Raw genomic sequence first — 19,382 nt, 5'->3', positions numbered from 1 at the left:
TGAAAAAAGTTTAAAGACTCATCTTTACTGATTGGGATCAATTTTTATTATGCTGGTATCATTTTGCGTCATTTTAAAAACGTATTTGACTTCTGTATGTCAATGAATTTTGATGACAACTGTAATCTTGTATTATATTATAGAACTTTTATATTAAAATATTGCCTATTAACAGGAAGAGTTATGTAATTTGTATAAGTAATACCTGAAAGTCTTGTACCTAGATCTGTAATACCATGGATTGCGACGAATAAATTATTATGATTATGCCGTTCGTTCCGTCTATATGTATAATGCGTGTACGTGCTGTTCTCTGAAAATCTTCAAGAAAAAATAAAGGCTAGACCAGCACTAAGTACTAGCAAGTTTTTGCGGCTTTGGAGACCGAGATGAAGCTTACAGGCCAATAGCGTTGTGGCCTGGTTATTGTTATGTATACCTATGTATCGAATGTTTTATAAATTTACTATAAAAAGCAATGTTTTATTTCGATTAGGTCTACATTTTGTGCATATTGCATATCTGAAGTATTTTCGTACTAAACTTGAAACTTCCGTTGAAACTAAATAAAATAATTATTCCAAATGTACAGTCACCTGCAATTTATGTTACACAACGAAGGCCGCAAAAATATCTGACACGATCTTATTTGTAGAACCATAAGAGCATGTCACATATTTTTGCGACCTTCGAAGAGTAGGTACCGTCATTACTCATTATCATCAACTTTGCCCGCTTTTTTTTTAAACACGAATTTCTCAAAAAAAATCACATCATATGACTTTTTTTGCTCAGCACGTCCATTGTGATCAAACGCATCAGTTTATGTGAAGAAAACATTTTTTTATCGTGTTTTTACCCATTTTTTTGCGTTTTAGAGGGCGGGCAAATAAAAAAATATCCGGGGTTTTCGCCAACATTGCCCACGTCAATTTGGTATTCAAATACAGCTCGTATATATGATGATGATGTCTAAGGATCACTTAAAGGTTTTGGGCAATCCTACCATTCCCTGTTAATAACTTAGCGATAAGTGTAAAAACTTTTAAATAAATTTGCTGGGCAATGTTGCCTACCCGTTTTTGCCCATTTCCAAATAAGGCTCGCCTAAGCATTTTACAAAGGCTAGGGTTGTCACTTTTGAGAAAATCTGTTACAATAGTTTAATGAACAAAAATATGATTTTTGTTGGGTTTTCATTCGTTAACGGGATAAAACATCTAAATAAAGGATAATAAAACAAATTAAATACAGTATATATTTATAAACTTATTTTAGTGTACAAACATAACCTTCTTTTACTTGCGAAGTTGGGTAAATTAGATGAAAGTGACAACCCTAATCCGTTTTTGGTGGTGGGCAATGTTGGTATGGATGCCAAATTACCGGATTACTTTGCCCACCGCTAAAACTTTTGTGTATTTAGGCCTTATTAGTTTAAATCTCAATAGACATAATCTATGCTTCATGTGTTATAACTTATAACTGAAACCCGGAAATATTTGTCAAAGGGTTCTCAATTTTTTCTACTTGCATTCATTATTTATCAATTTTTGCCCGCCGAAATATACCCTATATTAGACAACTCGCTCAAACTCAAAATTCCCAAGTCAAGTTATGCACAAGTTTGGCATATACTTTGTCAGAAATATAACCAATTTTCTACTAAAAACAGCAGGGTGGCCATAACTATTATCAATTTTTCTACATTAACGAATTTGTTTAAAATTGTCGTTTTGGGCAAAGTTTCCCTGGAGGCAAAGTTGGCGCTAATGACGTAACATATTATTGCAGGTGACTGTACATAAGGTTAGTTTAGTTTACTAACAATCAAGTTATGCAGATACCGATTTCGTGAACGTATAAGTAGTAAGGTACCGCTATTGTTTAGCGATACCGATTATTTTTGAAGGTAAAACTATACCGGTTGAAATATAAAGATATTAAAATTACAGCAGGGACAATCATTTTTTATAGGTGTACCTAAACCATCATTGACCGAGCGTTAGCAAAGGTCTCCGTTTCATCTTGGGCACAAATGCTTTTGTATGTTCTCCTTTGCAGATCACATTTCTCAACTGATTCTCGTGAAAATTTGTAAGCAGGTTCGATAGAACTATTCTGTTTCGCTTTATCCGCCAAAATGGAATTGCCACCCTGCTGAAACTTTATTTATTTAAATTCCTATTGAATGGATTTTGCACCTTATGAAAAACCGTATAGAGTAGTAAATAACATTTTACAACTGACTTAATGACATCTTGTTTTATTCGCTTTAATTGTACAAAACGCGTATCTCGACAAAGCAATAGTAGGTAGTAAAACAGTCAACAATCAAATGAATTAAATAGGTACGTCACGTGTGACATGAACAGACAAGGAAAGCAAGATTAAATGCATTGTTTCTCTTTCATCTTTAAATGGAATGCTTTTACCCTAAAAGGAGGCTAGTGGTCAATACTAAACTAAAAGTCCAATCTTAAAAAAACATGATGGGTCACTGACCTGTCCCAGTAAAGTGAGGTAGTGTGCGTGAAGTGCGCTTGTGTGTGAAATGGGGTAAATTGACAGAATCTGATATTTTACCCACCGCTACCGTCGCCTTAATATAAAAGTCCAGTTTTAAATAATTGACCTGATTATGATACGTTATGACTAAAGTTCTTTGGTGAATAACATTGTCCGTCACACATGACATAAGTCACGCAAGCGCCCTGCGCCGCATACATGAAACAGCAGGCTCAGGCATACATTTTCGCCGTGCGGTAGAAAGAAAGGAGAGACGCCTTACGCGTTACGCGTTACGCTGTCTCGAGTTTATCATTTTTCACCTCAAAAAGTGCTCAGCGCCGCTAAAGAAAGAAGCCGCCAAAAAAGCGCATTGAAATCGGCCCACCCGTTGTAGAGCTACAATACCACAGACATACATTGGTGTCAAACATATTATGTCACCCCTCTTTTTGCGTCGGGGTTTAAAAAGGGGGGTCTTATATATTAGACGGGGGCATCGAACGGATGAACCGATTTTGATGCTGTTTTTTTAACGAGAAAGCAAGTTTCCTTGCGGTGGTTCTTTGCTTGATAAAAATGATGTTTGATAAAAATTGATTCAGCAGTTTTAAGAGTATCAGCCCTTTTCCAAAATGATGTACGATGCATATTTGGCATACCTAAGATGGATTTCACGACACCTTATAAAATAAAATTCCCCGCCGCGTCTGTCTGTTTGTGTGTATGTATGTTCGCGATAAACTCAGAAACTACTAAACGGATTTTCATGCGGTTTACACATATCGATAGAGTGATTCTTGAGAAAGGTTTATGTAAGTGTATAATTTGTTAACCCGTGCGAAACCGGCGGATCGCTATAGTTGTTGATATATCGCGTATGGGGTTTTTAAATTTATAGATTTTATAAGTAGGTACCGTATCATATACCTATTTTTAGCTCCGCCCCCTTTTAAAAACCTCACCTGTTACATAACAGGTCCATTATTATAACAATATAGATCAATACAGCAAGCATATAGTACGCAACTCAAATACCTAGAATTCTGAATGAAATCAGGTCATAGAGCTCTGACCCTAGGTAGCCTAGGACCCGGTCATTATGTAATATTTGTGCGCTGTATCGATTTTACCTGGGCTTTTATATATGAGTAGGATATCTCTTTGTTCCGATCTATCTTATGTAACCTATTTATATACTTAATGCTTTAAGTTCAGTATGGATCATCATAAAATTGACATATTATATTACTTACACTACTTTCTTGTTATGTTCGAATCACAAGTAGGTATACATAGTTACGAGTAAAAGTAGGTAAACAAATTAAAACATTACATTTTTAAATTATCGAGTTTTTACATATACCTATTTATTCCTTGTTTTGATTTCGTATTCATTCCGCCCAGAATGAAACCTTCAAACCAGCCAAATTTTATCCAAAAGTAACGAAAAACAAAATTCTACAAAAAAAATCGGTTCACTTACCATTTTGTGTTCTTGAACTTTTGTTCGGGTCTAGGCGGCGGCGTGAAGCTGAAAATGTGAATAGAATAGTTAGTTTGGCATCTGCATGTAATGTTCCGCATCTCATAATCTAACCAGCCGGCCTATTAGCCAAGGTGACAATTATCGCTACGACAACGAAACGTTTTGTGTCTCCCTCTATTACTCTTTCATATTAGAGCGACAGTGACAGTTGCGTTTTGATCGCTACGGAGCATAAGCGATTGGCATGTTGGCTACGCGGCTAGAAGCTAATCTGTAAGAGGGCTGGGCAATATTTCGCTCAGCGGATCAGCATTGCTATCCAGCGGGGCAATGCAGCCACCCTTCTGGGCGCCCTACCTATAAGACTTAGGGAAAAATTGCATAGGTACATAAGTAAGTTAGGTGAAAAATTCAATATTATAGTACCTACTATCGATCTGATCCGACGATGGACACAGGAGGTGGCTATAGAAACTCTAGTGACTGATAACAGTGATAACTAAAACCACGCAATCTAATTGAATTTGGGTTTGTTGGAATTGTTTCGATGAGTACTTATTACTTGCCTGTTGAAAGAAAATCACAGTTAGCGATAAAAGCTTGTGCTTATTAAAATTGACCATTTCCCAGGAAGGGGTCCTTCGCTGGAAACTTACATGGGAGCTGCTGGGGCCTAGGGCTCTGGCAGTTGCGGTGGTACCACGACCAGGGTGCCGGCGACGGTGGCGGAGGGCACGGGGCCTTCGCTAAAACACAGTAAAGGGCTATAGGTACTGATATCCAGAATAAAGTGGATGGTGGACGACCGTATCTCCATACAAACGTAGTTCCCATTATCCTCCCTGGATAGTGATATTATGGAAAATATATTTGCACAATTTATTGTATATTTATGTAGACGTTTCTTTTTAGCGGAGGGCGCGAGGAGAGGGTTCAGTCCAGCAATGGCAGTAGAGAGATACTAACCTACACGTTCGGTCAACCGGCGGCAGCCGTGGCGTCAACCTCTGAGTCAGCAGGGGAACGGAATAGATGGTTCCTTTGAACGGAGGGCGCGAGGAGAGGGCGACAGTCCAGCCATGGCAGTAGAAATTAAGATACTAACCTACACGTTCGGTCAACCGGCGGCAGCCGTGGCGTCAACCTCTGGGTCAACAGGGGGGACGGAATAGATGTTTCCTTTGAGCGGAGGGCGCGAGGAGAGAGGACAGTCCAGCAATGGCAGTAGAGAGATACTAACCTACCCGTTCGGTGACTATAGGCGGCAGCCGTGGCATCAACCTCTGGGTCAGCAGGGGGGACGGAATAGGGCTTGTTTCCTTTGTACGTAGGGCGCGAGGAGAGGGGGACAGTCCAGCCATGGCAGTAGAAAGCTGCAAGCAAATATCGACCTTAGAGTCAAGTATTAAACTTAAATAAGTTTTTGGCAAAAAAATCGTTTTTGGTATGTACCCACAAGCTTTTCTCATTGACCGTACTTTTCTTTCCACAGGCAACTAATAGGTACTCATCTAGACAATTCTAACAAACCGAAACACAATTAGTTTGCGTTATTTTATCACAGAGTTCTGATGGCCACCTCCTGTCTCCATCATCAGATCAATTACTTATACTCACTTACTTACTCCGTTGGCTCAGCGGCCCAAAATGAGACTTGACCTCCGACAATAGACAGTGCCACTTTTCTTGGTTCTGTGCGACGTCTCGCCAATTGTTGACACGAAGTTCGCACAGATCCGCCTCCACCATGTCGCACCAGCGATACCTAGGGCGCCCGATAGGATGTCTTCCTGCTGGGCGGCCCAGGTATGCTCTTTTCACGTTCCAATCATCAGATCCATAATATTGCATTGTCATCCGATTTGCAAAATTTCAGCTCAATCGGAAATCGGAAAGTGGGACTTTAGTTTCCAAGATCTGACCAACACCAAAGAGAATTTGGACAAATTATCTTTGCCTATACTAACTAAAGGCCTAAGGGCCGATACAGTCAGACTGCAAGCTGACTGCAATTTGTATGGAAACTGCACGCCGACTGCACGCCAACCGCAACGTCGTTGTGCAGTTCCCATACAAATTGCAGTCAGCTTGCAGACCGTCTGTACCGCGCGGCCCTTATTGCAGGGCAAGTTAGGGGTTATTCGCAGATGGTCTAGAATGCAAAATGACTAGTGTGTTGTTTTGCCTAAATCGCAATTAATCTACATCGCAAACGGTCTAGAACGCAAAATGCCCACTTTTTATATCACCACATTTTACATAGGTATATAGGTTAGGTTCGTTAGGTATCTTCAAATGCCCGAAGGCCAAACAGCACAGAATAGGAGCCCCGCGGAAGCGGGGCTCCGTCGACATCGCTATAAAGTTGAGATAAAACGGAAAAAATAATGTGGGCATTTTGCGTTCTAGACCGTTTGCGATGTAGACTAATTGCGATTTAGGCAAAACAACACACTAGAAATTTTGCGTTCTAGACCATCTGCGGATAACCCCAAGTTAGGTAGATTTATACCAAGAAGTCTCCAAGGATTTTGATACCACTCACAGTGCAGACTTTTCTTGGTCTAACTCTAAATAAAAGCTTGTAAAAAAACATACCTACCTTCGGATTTCAAAACGAGCTTCTGTTATTGTTGTTTACCTTAAAATGGACAGGGAAAACTTGCAAGATCGCGTTTTATACTTCAGTAATGAGTTGTTTGCTTAATAATCAATTAAGTATTATAGTATTTTATAGTCTATTGTAGCTATAAAAGTCATTAATCGAGTAACTATTATAAAAGACTTTGTAGGTAAATATTGACAACACGCCTTGTTTATGGAATCACGCAAGTAAGGGGGTCATTTTGTTTTTAAGGTAATAGGGAATATTAAGACCCCTTTAGGCCTTTAGGCAAAACTCTACCACTAATACCACTATCCATCACAATTTGAGGCTCTACCGCGAAACAAGAATATCGAAATTTCGATATCTAACCTCTCTATCACTTTTGCATATTAGAGCGATAAAGAGGCAGATAACTAAATTTCGACTGTCGCGTTTCCCGGTAGGCCCTTATCAGGCATCAATGTCATATTTTATTGTTTGTGAAAACTTGTCAAAAAACAGTTTAAGACACAGTATGTATAAGTTACTCTATGGTTTACTAGCTAGCTTAGTGCTGCACTTTGGTAGCCTCTTGGCAGCAGAACATTGCAGTAATACCCCCTAAGAGGTTTAATAAAAGATTTTAAAATATTACCAGTACACTTCCGAGCTATGCGAGTGTAGTTCGAATTATAAATGACATAATGATTTATCAATTTCATTATTTCTGTTATCGGTAATATCAGTAGGTATATAGATATATAGGTATCATTCTAACTCCACCACTCGCAAGGTACAGATTTCTGGCGATTAAGCGATTCCCCTCTGAAATAATATTTGACAAACATAGCTTTGAAATCATCATAGCGTTTTTTTTGCATTTAACTTTCGATGTTAACTATCATAAATTCATCCTTATCCAGGATTTTTGTGGTATTGTAATAAAATTAAAATTGGCATATGCATTGGGCATTGGTAAGGACAACAATATTAATATAATTATTGATTTATATTTTTATAGGATACATTATTTGGTTTATTAAAGCATGACCAGTAATATATGATCATTGTCAAGAGGGCGCTGTTATTCTCATGTATATGGTGACAGTGCAGTATAGATAGTATAGTATGAAAAAAATAGTTCCAGTGAAATTCCGCAACGTGGCGCGTAATCATTTATTCCTGGTTAGACTTTAGAAAACACAATTCCCCTAATGAGGGCGCTACTGGACGGTCAATCCAGTCTGTTAGACCAAGAAAAGTCTGCAACGATTTTAGCACACGCAGTGCAATTGTTATTTTAAACGTCAAACTTCTATGAACTTATGACGTATAAATAGAACTTGCACTGCGTATACTATCAAAATCGTTGCAGACTTAAGTTAGAGCTCGAGGATTTTCTTAGCGTCACTTGCACCATTCCAATAACCCGTGGTTAACCCGTTAAACCTGGAGCTACCATGGTTACCAGTACAATTTGACACCGACGGTTTAACCGCTTAACCCCGGGTTAGTGGGATGGTGCAAGTGGCCCTTAGTGAGGTAAACATTTACGAAATGAATGAACAAGAAGGGCTAAGGACTCGTATAAAACGCTCTTCGCTTACAACTAATACCTCTTAATACTAATTCAGGTGAAACGACTATTATTGAATGGTGTATTGAGATAACAATAATAATATAGCATGCAATAATATAATATGGGGCATTCTCTATGAAAAGGGACCTTATTGTCGATGGCGCTTACGCCGCACAGCGTCGCGCGGCATTGTATTTATATCGGAGCTTCGAGCTTCGTTAATAATGGCGTAAGCGTCATCGACAATAAGGTCCCTTTTCATAGATAACGTCACATATAGTATCAGTGATAGCTGACCACTTTCCGGTGGCGTATTCTGATTGTACCGACAGGTTATGAATTTGATCTGAATTTGAACATTTCTTGTATGGAAGGTAGAGTTTACTTCTACACTCCATAATTTCTTGAACCAGAAATGTCACTTTTGACACGACATGTCATATCCATAAGGGCCTATACAGACGGACTGCAACCCGACTGCAATTTGTATGGGAACCTTCGAGCAACACCGGCTTCCGACACATCGGAAGGGAGGGGCCCAAGCGATATCTCACCGTACAAATCTTTCTGCCATTTTTCGCGGGGGGGACAGGTGCACACAGTCGCACTTCTCACACACTTACATACAGAATCCAATCTGTAATGACGACACAAATACATAGAAAATGACACACGTCAAAGACAAATCTTGCAAACCTCGATCTCTTTTTGTGTACGGACGAGTGACAAGTGTCACAACACGCACACAAACACATTTTCGTTGAAGTATGTTATTGTATTCTGAGAGATGAGAAGTCGGATTTGTCGCTCGACCGATCCGCAATTTGTACTGAGCGAGCAAAATCGATAAATCCAACAATTACATGAGACTAAAATATAATAATTGTGTTTGAATGTAATTAAACGTATGATATGTAAAAAAAAATATTACATGTGAAATGTAACACTTTCTTTTTGTAAATTTGATGTCCCCGACCTCTTTTTATAACAAAAAACCGAGCAAACAGGCATTTTTGTGCAGCAGTGTTCACGCGAGCGTCTGGACTCGGTCTAGTGAAAAATCCAAGTGCAACTAGTTTTATTACCCGCGCTAGATTAGATTGACGCGCTAATCTTGTACCTCGGCAGAGGGGAAATAGTGCGAATGCCGCCTCCCTTCCGTGTTGCTCGAAGATGGGAACTGTACGCCAACTGCAACGTCGGCGTGCCGTTCCCATTCTAGTTGCAGTCGGGGTGCAGTCCGCCTGTACCGGACACAGACAAGACATCCTCCAGACTGAGCATAGTAGCGCTACCCCCTCTGCCACAAATATACGGTAGTTTTACTACATTTTCGAGTCAAGTGTATCCCATCAAAAACATTACATGTAAAAAGGTGCGAGTCTCGCAACGCTTCTACTACAAAAAAGTTTTAAGATATAATGTGAAACCAAGTCGGTTATTTTAATCAGTGCCAGGGGGTGTTAAAACAGTAGCAATAAGATATCTTTAATTTGTAATACATATAATGACCTGGCCATCGCACGGCTGTATACTCGTAATGACATAAGGATCATCGTCACCTATTAAAAATAATTCTAATTGAACATAACGCTAGCGCTAATTGCAGTTTGAGCATTACAGTCATATATATTTACGAGTACGGTACGAGTAAAGCATTATATGCGATGGCCAAGTCATTATGTGTATTACAAATTAAAGATATCTTATTGATACTGTTTTAACACCCCCTGGCACTGATTAAAATAACCGACTTGGTTTCACATTATATCTCAAAACTTTTTTGTAGTAGAAGCGTTGCGAGACTTGCACCTTTTTACATGTAATGTTTTTGATGGGATCTCATCTCTTTTTGTAGGCAGTCCTTCTTTTCCGTTACTAATACCCATACTATGTATACACATATCATAAATAAACACATCTTCATTCATACTCACATCGTACATCGTAGTGTACCTTTACTTTACCTACTATTTGTAGGAACTGCAATAGTAACTTTGTAATAGCATATATTTATATGGAATTACAAACTTACTTATGCAGCTCTTAGATCTTTAAAACGTGACTGATATTGCAATATTTTTAGGTTTTCTATGGCTTGATAAGCTGAAAACTACTTATGTTTAAAATTTGAAGCTTGGGGTATGCTAGAAGTACCTTAGAATTGTGATGATCGGTGAGTGAGCGAGTGAGTGAGTGTGTCAGTGTCGAAACTAAGGAACTTTGACGTACAATAATTCTTAAACTACAAGTTCGGATTTGATGTTTTTGAGAATATATCTAAAGCATGTTAAGCCCTATATATCACTGAAAATTCAGGGTTCTAGCTTCAGCCAGCACAAAATTACAGGCCGTTGAAAATGGCCTGAATCGCTTCGAGAAAAGGATGGTACGGCCGTGCCTCTTTGTTTTGCTCGACTTGGCGGGGGCACTGCCGTGCCCCCAGATTTGTGTGACGCCCGTGTCTTTGAACGGACCAATCACGGCACGGGACTCGCTCACCTCGTCCCCCGCACCCCTGTATTTTTGGCAGCATCTATATCTGTCTATCTAAGCTCCGTCTAGAGGATTCCTAGTCTATGCCCTAAAACCATGACATCCATAGACAATAATTAAAATTAGACACTCCAATCTCTTTACTGTCACGCACTGACTCATACTAAAAACAAAACATCTGTCATTTGCAAAATTATCAGTATGTAATAGTAAAAAGCAAAATGCGCGTACGGAGCAACCATGCCGTCGGGTTGACATGGTTGTCGGTTACAAGAAGGAAGAGACACTCACACCTAACCAGAAGCTTATTGCAGGCGTAGTGTCTGGAATCACCACCAGGTAGCATAATTATTATACAAATATAATGACCACCAAAAAATACTTTGGTACCCTAAATAAAAAAATCATGCTTACCAAAAAAAATTACTGAACACCAAATAAATAAGGCCTAAAAATACAAAAGTACCACCACTTTAATTACGACTGCACTTCAAATTGTATTCAAATACCAAATATATTGAATGATCACCAAAAATCATTAATGATCACCAAATTTTGAAGACCAAATTAATGCGATATTTTCACCTAAATAAACCACTATGATTACCAAAAAATGTATACATATTACCAAATAAAGTAAACTGATGCCAAAATTACTAGCCCCTCCCGCTCAACCCCCCGTAGCCCGCACCGCATACCTACCTAACCTAATCTACTTTTCTAGTAGCATTTCGTTATGCTACTAGAAAAGTAAGTTAAACTGCTATCAGTTAAGTGGGTTAGGTTAGGTTAGCACTGCGACCCTTACAGAAACGAAATATTACTAGAAAAGTAGGTTAGGTTAAGTTTCAACTGCTACCCATACAGATACGAAACGCTACTAGAAAAGTGGGTTAGGTTAGGTTTGAACTGCGACCCTTACAGAAAAGAAATGGTACTAGAAAAGTGGGTTAGGTTAGGTTTGAAGTTCAAACCTAACCTAACCCACTTTTCTAACCCACGCAGTTCAAACTTTGAACTGCGACCCATACAGAAACGAAATGCTACTAGAAAAGTGGGTTAGGTTAGGTTTGAACTGCGACCCTTGCAGAAAAGAAATGCTACTAGAAAAGTGGGTTAGGTTAGGTTTGAACTGCGACCCTTACAGAAACAAAATGCTACTAGAAAAGTGGGTTAGGTTAGGTTAGAACTGCGACTGTTACAGAAATAAAATGCTATTAGAAAAAGGTGACGAAGTGGATTAATTAATTTAATAGGATAACGATATATTAAATATTTGCACATTTTTAATTAAAATGTGGTTACAATTTTTGTGATCATTTACTATTTTTGCGTTTACAATGATTATTTTGGAGCCATTTGCTTTAATAGGATAGCAAGATTTAAAAATTTGGTTATCATTTTACATTAATATGGAGTTCTAATTTTGGTGGTCATTTACTATTTTTGGGTTTACAATGATTATTTTGGTGTCATTTTCTTTAATAGGATAGCAAGATGTAAAAATTAGGTTATCATTTCACATTAAAATGGGGTTTGAAATTTGGTAATCATTGACTGTTTTTTGGGTTAATAATGATTAGTTTGGTGTCATTTCCTTTAAAAGGATAGTAAAATGTAATAAAATTGGTAATCATTTCACATTAAAATGGTGTTATAATTTTGGTGATCATTCATGATTTTAGGGTGGTAAAATAGATTTTTTTGGTATTAAATTTTACTAAATCTGGTGATCAGTTAAATAGCAGCCTTATACCATCATGTAAACCCTACTTCATTAAATTAAAATTATACATATATACGAAGTCGCAATACATTATACATTAAGGGCGTCCACTAGATGGCGCGGGTGAACGGAGCGGGCGCAGGAACGCGGGTGCCATTGTAGGTAAAATCCGTCGCACGTAGGGTTGCCATATGGAAGAATTAAATGTCCTGATAAAAATCCGGACATCACCCTAAAAATACGGACATTTCTTGTAGCAAAAATTTGGCGTAACTTGAACGACGCCCCGGCGGCGCGCTGCTCTCTGCGGTGTACTGTATCGTGGATCTACTTTTCCCTTTCCCTTCGCCCGATCCCGTAGGGCGCGCATTTTATTTTTATAAGGTCATTCCTAAAAATCCGGACACATGCCAAGTCCGGCCGCAATCCGGACAAAGGGACAAAAATCCGGACATGTCCGGACAAATCCGGACGTATGGCAACCCTAGTCGCACGCGTCCGCGCCATGGCTCCTCTACACGGTGGGCCAGCGTCGGCCACTCCAAGGGACGCAGCCATGCGGTAGAATGACATAGCAATATCACTTGCTCCCTCTAACACATAAATGCGTCCCTTGGAGTGGCCGGCGTTGGCCCATCGTGTAGAGGAGCCATGACGTTTCTCATACTACCCGCCCTAAGTATAATCCTGACGAACTCTAATTTTTCTTTGCTAGGGAGTCTACTAGGTACACAAAAATAGTTTTCTAGAAGTTGATTCACCCACGTACAGTGTAGTGCATAATTATTTTCCATCGTATTTTCACGGAAACTTACGAACGTGAATTGCTGCCGTGCTATTTCAGTCAGTCTCGGTACATACAGTACCTACTGACATTGACTGAACTAGCGTGACAAATACGAACGTCTCCGAGAAAATACGATGGAAAACAATTGAAGGGATGTTTACAAAAACAACATAACTGACTACACTGGTTGACACCTGAAACGATTAACAATGTTCTTAAAAAAGTGTCAACCGTTCTAAGCAGTTACGTTGTTTTTGTAAATATCCCTTCAATTGGATGGTGTTTAGCAAAAATGAGTCATCCCACATCCATTATTCAATAAAATGTCAACTTTAAGCGTCAATTTTTTGAGTTGACATCTTATTGAAAAATTAATGTGGGTTGACACATTATTGCTTATCAGCTTCCAATTATGCACTACGTCTGTACAGATAGACGCGGCGGGGGACTTTGTTTTATAAGGTGTAGTGATGTTAGCAATTTTTTTTTTAATTAGAAAAAGGTAAACAAAGTGAATTCTCGTGTTTGTTCATTTCTTTCTCAGTTTTTACTGGATGTCTTTGTAAACATGTTCTGGTTCAGGTTCATAACCCAACCCCTGGACATTGTGAAGGTGCGTACGCAGCTGCAGGCTAAAGACAAGTCGGCGACATGGATAGGGCTCTCGTGGCGGATCCTCAAGGAGGAGGGGTTCACCACCTTCTGGCACGGACACAGTCTCGGACAGGTACGGATATGTCCAATCTTCATTTTACACACCGGTTGGAACGTGCACTTGACATCAAATAGTTGAATAATATTGGAATCATATCAGTTAAGGCGTATCCAGATTAGTAAATTTTTCGCCGCAAACGGCAATTTGGCTCGCTGATTTGATTGCCCGATCAAATCAGGAGGTGCGGACACAAAAATGCCAATTTTAGAAGTATCTATGGAATGCTAGGATCTGTACGTGCGTTTGTTTATGGTTCTAAAATTGGTGATTAAATTGTGTACGTTTGGACGCTAGATGAGATTGGCGCCAGTTATTTTCCCGATCAAATCGACCGATTAACGGGTTCAAATTTTCCTACATTTTTGGGTTTACCTTGGTTGTAAAAGATAATTTTTGTTTCAGTTACACTCCATCATGTCCGTAGCGTCGCAGTTCCACGCTTATGAAATAAGTACCAAGTTCGTCGAGAATTATGCGAGCCAGTACACCAGTCCCCAGTTCAAGTATTTTAAGTTTTAATATATTAGTAGAAGATCCGGCCGCAAATTTTCTAACCGACTTGATACCACGATGAAATGCACAATGGTTTCCCATAAAAGTGATGCTAAGTCCAAATTCGATAGTATGCCACGGCGGAACTTGCCGAAAGTACGAAAAAGAAGGCCACTTCCGGTGCGAAAAAAGGGGGCTGATTTAACCCATCTGATACCGAAATAATAGTTATGGCAGCAGTTAGAAATTTACATGTAGACACAGAAAAGCGAAGTCTGCCAGTATTTTTATTGCCGGAAGTGCTTGGCAGACGCTCTCAAAGGTGGCCACCGCGACCCCTAATTTAACCCATCTGATACCACCATGAAACCAATTCCAGTCGGTAGGTATGAACCCTCATGTCAGGAATATATAAGTCTGCCAAGGCTTTTCCTGCCGAAACACCTTGGCAGACGAGATAATGTGAGCAGGATCTTGCTTCTAATCTCGTCTGCCAAGGTGTTTCGGCAGGAAAAACCTTGGCAGACTTATATATTCCTAAAATGGGGGTTCATACCTACCGACTGGAATTGGTTTCATGGTGGTATCAGATGGGTTAGTGTACGGTAACCGATGGTTACCTTGCTCACATTATCTCGTCTGCCAAGGTGTTTCGGCAGGAAAAGCCTTGGAATTACCTACCGACTGGAATTGGTTTCATGGTGGTATCAGATGGGTTGATGTAGGGGTAACTGATGTACACCTTGCTAACATAATCTCGTCTGCCAAGGTGTTTCGGCAGGAAAAGCCCTGGCAGACTTATATATTCCTGAAATGAGGGTTCATACCTACCGACTGGAATTGGTTTCATCGTGGTATCAGATGGGTTAGTGTACGGTAACCGATGGTCATCTTGCTTATAATCTCGTCTGCCAAGGTGTTTCGGCAGGAAAAACCTTATTTCCTAGAAGCAGTTCGAATCCTGGTAAGGGCATTTTTTGTGTTTATCAGTTTACTACAAATTTGTATAATATATTTGTTTTTTATTGTAAATTGTTAGACGAAATGTTGAGATGGCCCATTAGAGACAGGGCTTATAATTGAAGGGATGTTTACAAAAACAACATAACTGAGTACACTGGTTGACACCTGAAACGATTAACAATGTTCTTAAATAAGTGTCAACCGTTCTAAGCAGTAATGTTGTTTTTGTAAACATCCCTTCAATTACTACAAAAATGCATGTTTGATAAGTACCACTTTGTCCACTTTGAACTTGTATGCTAGACCCCAACTAGCAAAATCACGCTAACAACAGTCTCTAGACTACAATTTTGTCGCTCTTATATTGATTTTATATCATCGTATAAGCCCGGGTTTGGGCACAAAGCATAAGCGTATTTATTTTAATATCGTTCTAATATCAGTCTAATTGAATGTTGTTTGCATTCACAGTAATCTTTTTCAAAACTATATTAAGCTGCTTTAGGCTAATATCGCTTTTACGTAAGTATCTTGTAAGCCTACATAGGCTTATATTTGTCGAACGTAAGTATCTTGTAAGCCTACATAGGCTTATATTGGTCGAACGTTAGAATCTTGTAAGCCTAAATAAGCTTATTTTGGTTTGAAACATTCTATTTGTGAAGTATAAATATACGGGTGAAATTAACTGCAACGTGACAAAAACATATTAGTGTAAGTGTTTATCAAACTTTTTATGAATTATGTTTAAATATAATAACGTGCTGTTTATCATCGTCTGTTTATGTTTCAGGGTAAGTATTCACATGGGAAAATATTATTTATTGTAAAGTAGACCCTGTTTTACACTTCAAACTTCATGCGCCTACTCAAATATGGTGTTTGAATATTTTTATAATTTTTTTATTTCTTTATTTTGTATTGATAGTCAGCCATTGATGTAGGTGTATTTTTCAAGCGCACTATTAGAGTATTTTAAGCATTCTGAATACAAATGATGTGGCCATGTTGAATAAATAACGGTTCCTTGCTTTACTTATACTAACAATAGTGTTCCCAAAAACGATTTAAGATCAAACCATCTTATATTGATCTTCTCTTTTGTGATATAAGTGTCTTGATCTTATATCACTCTAATATCTTACTAAAGTGCTGCTGTTGATCTTATTATAGCTTTAGTAAGATCAGAAAAGTACGTACTTACAGTGTTCTTATGCTATGTAGATATTAGTCTTACATTCTTACAATAGCATTTAGAAATCTAATATAAAATCAAATGAACTAAGAGAATGAGGATATAAGACCAGGTACTCTCAAGTTCAATGAGACTTCGTAAATGTTGTTGTAAGAGCAAGAGGCTTATAATAGTATTATGCTATGTTGATATTAGTCTTACATTCTTATAATAGCATTTAGAAAGTCTAATATAAGATCAAATGAACTAAGAGAATGTGGATATAAGACCAGGTACTCTCAAGTTCAATGAGACTTCGTAAATGTTGTTGTAAGAGCAAGAGGCTTATAATAGTATTATGCTATGTTGATATTAGTCTTACATTCTTATAATAGCATTTATAAAGTCTAATATAAGATCAAATGAACTTAGAGAATGTGGATATAAGACCACGTACTCTCAAGTTCAATGAGACTTCGTAAATGTTGTTGTAAGAGCAAGAGGCTTATAATAGTATTATGCTATGTTGATATTAGCCTTACATTCTTATAATAGCATTTAGAAAGTCTAATATAAGATCAAATTAACTTAGAGAATGTGGATATAAGACCAAGTACTCTCAAGTTCAATGAAACTTAGTAAATGTTATTGTAAGAGCGAGAGGCTCATAATAGTATTATAAAATAAAATAAAAATAAAAATAAAAAAGCCTTTTATTTTTTGCAAAGTAGTTACAAAGTCAACTTAGTTTAAGGAGGAATAAACATTATAATTATGATAGTAAAATAGTAATAAATAATAATTCGTAATGTCATTATTTTTCACAAAAAATTAAATTAAAATACCAATAAGCATATTCCTAATTTCCTACGTAGCAAGAACCCCTTCTCGGGTAAAGGCCTCCTCCAGAGAGTGCCAGTTAGATCTGTCTTGTGCTGTTAGAGTCCACTTTTGTCCAGCGATTTTTGCAATGTCATCCGACCATCGCATGTAAGGTCTTCCAACTCTACGTTTGCCTATTAGTCCGGGCCACGTAGTTATCTGGTTTGTCCATCTTTTGTCCACCATCCGTGCGACGTGGCCTGCCCACTTCCATTTCAACTTTTTTGCATAATCTAGTGCGTCTATCACATTTGTTTTTTTCCTAATCAGTGTATGTCTAATTTTTTGTATCTTCTTTATGTTTGTAATACTGCGTTCCATGCTTCTCTGACATGTCCTTATTTTTTTTTTTTATATTATTCGAGAATTTCCAAGTTTGTGCGCCATATGTAAGTGATGGAAGCAGACACGAATCCATAATCTTCCTTTTAAAATGAATCGGTAAGTGTTTATTCTTGAGTACTTCTTTATGACTCCAAAATTTATTCCACGTAATCTTTATCCTTCTCTCTACTTCACGTTCATTGTTGCTTCTGTCGAAAGAAATTTGTTTGCCAAGATATATGAAATCATTAACGTATTCTATTTCGATGCCTTCTATAATAAGTGGAATTTTTTTGCTATTTGTCATGATTTTTGTCTTTTAGAAAATTTATTTCAAGTCCCGTCTCTCTGCTAGCTGTCTGTAAAGTACGTATCATGTAGTCTATTTCCGAGAACCGTTCAGAAACGAGCAGGATGTCATCAGCAAATCTAAGGTGGTGAAGGTATTTGCCATTTATTCGTATGCCCATATGAGTCCAGTTTAGTTTTCTTATTATTGATTCTAAAACTGCAATAAATAACTTTGGGGATATAGGATCGCCCTGTCGTACGCCCCTTTCAATTCGTATGGGCGGGCCGATCGTCTCTAGGTGCACTCTACTTATACTATTTTTGTACAGATATTTTAGCACATTAATATATTGAGTCTCTACATGTTGAGCTTTCAGTGATTCCCATATAGAAGAGTGAGAAAGAGTATCGAAAGCTTTCTGGTAGTCTATAAAAGCGATATACAATGGCCTTCTAAACTCTTGATATTTTTCAATTAGGAGCTCTACAGTATGAACATGGTCTATAGTAGAAAACCCGCTTCTAAAACCCGCCTGTTCTATTGGTTGGTTCTTTTCTACGGTCTTGCTTATTCTTTTATCAATTATTGAAGAGAAAAGTTTGTAGAGACTCGGAAGTAAGCTTATGGGTCGATAATTTCCAATGTCTTCAGGATCACTCTTTTTGTATAAAAGAATAATATTCGACTCTGACCACTGATTAGGTGTTTGGGCGGTTTTTATTACCATGTTAAATAGATGTGCAAGCGGATGAGCCAGAGCTTTTGCGGCATGCTTGATCGCCTCGTTAGTAATTCTGTCGGGCCCGGGACTCTTTTCTAATTTTAGTTTTTTGATTTGTTGTATCACTTCTGTTTCGGTGATTTCTTCAACTTCGACTACGTTATAGTTTGAGTCTTGTTCACATTGGCAGTCATTTATGGGCAGTTTTTCTTTGTAGAGTGCTCTATAAAAATTGCTTGCTACCATTAAAATATCGCTCCTGTTTTGCGTTGTTTTTCCCGAGGCTTTGACTCCTTCGATCCAGTTTTGGTGTGTTGGCAGTTCTTTATACGCTTTTTTGATACTTCCTGATAGAGCAAGATGTTTTTTAATAACTTCCTGTCTATGTGTTTTGTAGTCATTTCTTATATATGCTTTTGTGAGTTTATAGAGTGCACTTAGTTCTTTCTTAATTAATGAAGTTTTTGGTTTGATATTTTGTAGCTCTTGCCTGCGTTTTATTAACATTTTTGTCCGGTCAGTAATGATAGATTTTTTAGGTATATTTTTACTTGCTTCATGTGCTTTTTCAAGGCTTCGTTCGATGACGTTTACAATACTGTCGTGGTAGTTTTGTACCGTTGTGTTGGCGTCATAGTCAAAGAGAT

The 19,382-nt window shown here is 38.2% G+C and overlaps 1 protein-coding gene across 11 annotated transcripts in view; it reads left to right on the top strand.

The window, feature by feature from the left end:
- The first annotated feature begins 10,822 nt into the window (after positions 1-10,822).
- LOC134804087 (mitochondrial thiamine pyrophosphate carrier-like) overlaps positions 10,823-19,382 on the top strand; it is a 40,487-nt gene continuing 31,927 nt past the window's right edge. For all 11 annotated transcript variants that reach the window (XR_010146066.1, XR_010146067.1, XR_010146069.1 and 8 more), the window contains exons 1-3: positions 10,823-10,998; positions 13,755-13,899; positions 14,290-14,390. Coding sequence is in view for 6 of the 11 variants with exons in the window: in XM_063777000.1 (XP_063633070.1) it covers positions 10,916-10,998; positions 13,755-13,899; positions 14,290-14,390 (329 nt within the window). In the remaining 5 variants the exon portion in view is untranslated. The remainder of the gene's footprint in view (positions 10,999-13,754; positions 13,900-14,289; positions 14,391-19,382) is intronic.

Source organism: Cydia splendana, chromosome Z (genome assembly GCF_910591565.1).
Source record: "Cydia splendana chromosome Z, ilCydSple1.2, whole genome shotgun sequence".
Classification (NCBI taxonomy): domain Eukaryota; kingdom Metazoa; phylum Arthropoda; class Insecta; order Lepidoptera; family Tortricidae; genus Cydia; species Cydia splendana.
Note: the sequence above shows the minus strand (reverse complement) of the source record. Positions and strands in the feature narration are given on the sequence as shown.